Source organism: Portunus trituberculatus, chromosome 18 (genome assembly GCF_017591435.1).
Source record: "Portunus trituberculatus isolate SZX2019 chromosome 18, ASM1759143v1, whole genome shotgun sequence".
Classification (NCBI taxonomy): domain Eukaryota; kingdom Metazoa; phylum Arthropoda; class Malacostraca; order Decapoda; family Portunidae; genus Portunus; species Portunus trituberculatus.
In genome coordinates, this window is record NC_059272.1 from 10827050 (window position 1) to 10832049 (window position 5000).

A 5000-nucleotide genomic window follows, 5' to 3' on the forward strand; every position below is an offset into this window, starting at 1 on the left:
TAAAAATTCGTGTAACTTCAACTAGAGCCTTCTGAAATTAGGAGAGATGCGGACAGAGGTATTTCAGTCTATAGTCCTAAGACAGTAAACCAGCGTGCTACATGGCTTAATGGTTATCTCCTTAACAATTGTGTGGAGCCATTGTAGTATGATGTATTCATATAGGGTTATGGTGATGTTGGGATCAGGAGGATGTGAATAATATTGTGCACTATTCTCCCTCACCCTCTCCCACTCCCACCTGCCCCACGGCCGCCACCCTCCCGGACTGGTGGGTGGTATGGTAACCAGCCTGCATGACGGGGTGCGAGGCCTTGAGTTCCCGTGACTGGTTGTGAGGCTGTGTCTATGTGGACGTGATGGTTTCCTACTAATGTGATCCTGTCTGGTCATGTGTATGATGCTGCACAACTACCACCACCACCACCACTAACACCATCACCACCATTACTGCTGCTACTACTACTACTACTACTACTACTACTACTACTACTACTACTACTACTACTACTACTACTACTACTACTACTACTACTACTACTACTACTACTATTATTATTATTACCACCACCACCACCACCACTACCACTACCACTACCACCACCACCACCACCACTACCACCATCCACCACCACCACCACCACCACCACCACCACCACCACCACCACCACCACCACCACCACCACCACCACCACCACCACCACCACCACCACCACCACCACCACCACCACCACCACCACCACCACCACCACCACCACACACCACCACCACCACCACCACCACCACCACCACCACCACACACCACCACCACCACCACCACCACCACCACCACCACCACCACTACCACCTTACCACTATGACAAATGGTACATTAACGTTGTGTGGCGGTCATGTATTACTTAAAATTTACGTATGTGGGTAAATCACCATTAGTGTCTAAGTTCAAGTGTGTGTGTGTGTGTGTGTGTGTGTTTTCTCTATGATGTAAGCATGGATATGCCCACGTGCAGGGAGGGAAATGTGTTCCGGCAGGTGTGTGCTAATTATTATTATTATTATTATTATTATGAGGTCAATGAAGGCGACCCACTGGAAAGCATAACTGCATAAACCCAAAGGCCCAGTGGGCGGCACCTCACCGATAAGTGAAAGGAAGTAACAGGAATGAACAACAGAATAGGAAGATTGGTAGAGATCTAAGAGGTAGTGAGTTCAGAGAGAAGAAAGGTATTCACACGTTTTTTAAATGCTTCAATGTTACTAGAATTAACAATCTCGTTGGGAATTGTATTCCAGAGTCTAGCAGATACTGGGATAAAACACCGGGAAAATTGTGAAGTATTACATCGATTCACAGACAAGGAACGGTCATTCATGATCAAGGATTGTCTTGTAGCACGTGCTGGTAGTGAAGGGGCAGGCAAATGACAATGCAACGGGTGGTTGGAATTAGACATGAGTTCACGTGGGTGTCCATTGTGTACTATGTGTGAAACGTCCCTCTCCCCTGCAGCCATTGATGTGGGGGTACATTGTGGTGAACATATCGGCGGGGTACATGTTCGGCACGTGGCGGGCCTGGCGGTGACGGTGACCACAGCGACGGCGGGCGTGTTCGTGGCCCACATGCTCATCCGCGTCTGTCTAAGGGAGGTAAGTGACGCCTTCTCTTTCCTTGTTATAGACCCATATTCAGAAGCATTTTGTTCTCTCACCGTGACTATATTTCTAACGTCCACAGAGATCATTAGCTTGGTTCTCAAGAATATTTTTCCTATTAGTAATTTGTATTGAAATTTTGTTCATCTATCAATAGAACCGAATCACTCAACTCGCACCTGTTTAAGAACATGGAGGTGCGGCCAGAAGTGTTTCAGAATATGATCCAAGGACGCCTCCTGCACACAGATCACGCCTTGTCACTAAGAACCTCGGTGCTGTGCAGTGTTGATATTACATCATCATGCACCTGACGACACTGTTTGGCTATGGGACTGCTGTGTTTTTGCATTATTGTTTTGTTTTATTTCACGCACATGTTTGCGCCTTGGTGTGAATGAGGGTCTGCATGAAACCAAGAAAAAAGATAAATGAAATACGAGGCTGAGACATGCTCCGTGACGCGGCTCCTCAGATGTGAGTGGCGTGCGTGTGAGTGCTCCACTTTTGGAGAACCTTCGTCACCAACATTCCCAGGACAGCGATCCAGGAATGTCAAACGATTTTGCTACACAGCTACGTTTCCATTCCCCGAAAAGACACCGGTTTGATCTAGACTCACAACCAGGAACGAAAGGAAAATTATTGTTGAAGTGCGCTACTGAATCACATCACGAGCAATACGCCCTCGCCATTAGCGCACCATGACCTGTGGTGGCCTGGGAGATTTTCACCTACCACAGACACCGAGACGACGGGAGTCAGCGCCAGCGGGCCGTTGGGTTGAGTCGGGAGTATTGGCAATGATGGTGGTGGTGGTGGAGGACGTTCGCCTCTCTCCGTTATCTTTCAAGGCTGTCTACCTGAATGACATTTTTTTCTTGTTTCTTTTTTTTTCCTTTCTTTAAATAAGCATATCTGAGATTAATTAGTTCATCATCTTCATTGCTGGTATAATTTTTCCTTCTCCCCTTCCTCTTCAAAATCATTATAATCAGCATCACAGTAATCGTGACATCAATCACTAGTGTTATAAGTATCATATCATCATTATTCTTATTCTTATTCTCATCAGAGAAGAAGTAGTAGAAGCAGCAGCATCAGCACTAGCACCAGCATCAGCAATAGTAGTGGTGTATAATATAGTAGTAGTAGTAGTAGTAGTAGTAGTAGTAGTAGTAGTAGTAGTAGTAGTAGCAGCAGCAGCAGCAGTAGTAATAGTAGTAGTAGTAAGAATAGTAGTAGCAGTTATGGTGGTAGTATAGTTGTAGCATAGCAGTAGAGGTGATAGTAATAGTAGTAGCATCCTCCTCCTCCTCCTCCTCCTCCTCCTCCTCCTTATCATCATCATCACTATCATTATCACCGTCATCACCATCTTTTATGTAGTTTGCCTTAAATCATATAAACCCACACTCACACCCACCCACTCACACATATCTTCCCACACACACACAACATAAATAATACACACCAAACAGCCTTCAGTGTGTGTGTGTGTGTGTGTGTGTGTGTGTGTGTGTGTGTGTGTGTGTGTGTGTAACCTTCGTGAACAGTATACCGTTAGCCCGGAGTTCTGAGAGGTGAAAAATAAATAACATTAATAACGAATAAGAAAGAAAAGAAATGCCATCAGTATACTCTGATAAAACACTATCGAACTCTGAAGTGTGAGTTTGTTGCCGAGTTGAATGGAAGGTGTTCGATCTATTGAATACATCGAGGTTTACTGTAACGTCTCGATGAAAACGTGACACAGTGCACGTGGGGGAAGTGAATGGCGCGACACGATGCCTTTAAATACTTAAAACCGTGAAGAGAGCTAGTACCCGCCTATACGTTGGTTGTTATAGACCTATATATGAACCTAAGCCCATTATGCGTCAGGGGCGTAGGGTGAAAAGGCCTTATAAGTTTAGGTGTTTGGTGACACGCGCACACTTATGGCCAGTAAGTGAAAGGAGTCCCTAGTCACACAGTGCAGCGGGAGACAAGACAGTACAGGTAGTGATTTACAGTCTTCCAGAGACATCCAATGCCATCGATCTTTGCAAGCAAACGTTTTATTATTTACTTTACTTAGAGTCATGCTGCGGGCTAAAATCAATAGTTCTCAACCTCTGTAACGATGCTTACAGTACCCGACCTCCCTCTCCCGCACCGCAGCTCTGTAGCCTACTGTTGGCTTGATAACATTTTATTTTATGTCTCCCTGTCACTGCCAGCTGTTTGTCATTCCAGCAACATTCTTCTTTGTCACTGTTCCTCCTTCGTGACCTTATCTCCACCCACATGCCTCCTCTCTCTCTTTCATTATTATTCACAAAAGTTCCTGACACAGTTATTATAAAGCATATTACAGTGGCACATTTTTCCATTCCAAGGTCATCGATCATTAATTACATTGCCTCGCCCGCCTACCTTCCAACACCTCGGTTTCTTCAGCACCTTGACGGCTGTTTCCTTGTCTTTGTTGAGCATCCTTTGTTTCCAAGGCATCCTAGAGCCAGCAGCTGTGCCCCTTTTCCCACCATCCACGAGACAGGTGGACGCCCTTGACTTTACTACTTGGAGGTGACGAGATTCCCGCACCAGAGGCAGGTCTGTCACCCTCCCCCTCCCCGGCATCGCGCTACTTCCGCCTTGTAACGGGTGATATTTAAGCTCCGTTAGCTGAAAGTTGCTCTTACTATACATTCGTGTTGACCGTGAACTGTCTAGGGGTAACAGTATACAGGATGGCCAGCGACCTGTTCTCGCCGTTTTATTTTTGCTTGTCGCGGGAAATCGCCTCGCCGTGGTAACAAGTATATAGGATGCCTCTCGACGTCCGGTGACAGGAGGGGTGTGGCCGTGTGCAGGGAAGTGTGGCGAAGGTTCTCAGCTTTGTTTCACTCTTGCTCTACGCCTCAAGGAAGTAACTTTCACCTTCTACATTGCCGAGTCCTCCCCACTTGAGTTCCTTTTCGTGTTGGTTATGCATGGTTCGCTCCCCGCCTGGAGGTGCAAACGATCCCTTTCCCAGAATCTACTGCTATTTCATTTATGCCTTTCAAGTTCAAGAATAGAAAAATCATCATAACAATTCTGAAATAGAATACAGCTTTTAGACACCGCCAGAATAATTTATTGAGCCGTCACGCTGCACAGAGCCGAGAAATTGAGCTGCATGTGTTAAAACAAAAGATTAAACGGAACGTGACTCAAGCCGTCCAGAAAACACCCACACTATCAGTTCTAAATGAGTCAGAACCACAACAAAGCACTGTCTTAACGCTTCTCCACCACACAAAGAACACTTTTCCCTGCTTTCCCTTTCCGCTTCTTTGTGGAGGCGATGC

At 46.0% G+C, this 5000-nt stretch overlaps 1 protein-coding gene across 3 annotated transcripts in view; it reads left to right on the top strand.

Moving 5' to 3' along the window:
* The window catches only part of LOC123505329 (transmembrane protein 64-like), a 27927-nt gene that overhangs the window by 3212 nt on the left and 19715 nt on the right, over positions 1 to 5000 (top strand). For all 3 annotated transcript variants that reach the window (XM_045256519.1, XM_045256518.1, XM_045256520.1), the window contains one exon: positions 1514 to 1653. In XM_045256519.1, the coding sequence (XP_045112454.1) occupies positions 1627 to 1653 (27 nt within the window). In that variant the 5' untranslated portion in view covers positions 1514 to 1626. The remainder of the gene's footprint in view (positions 1 to 1513; positions 1654 to 5000) is intronic.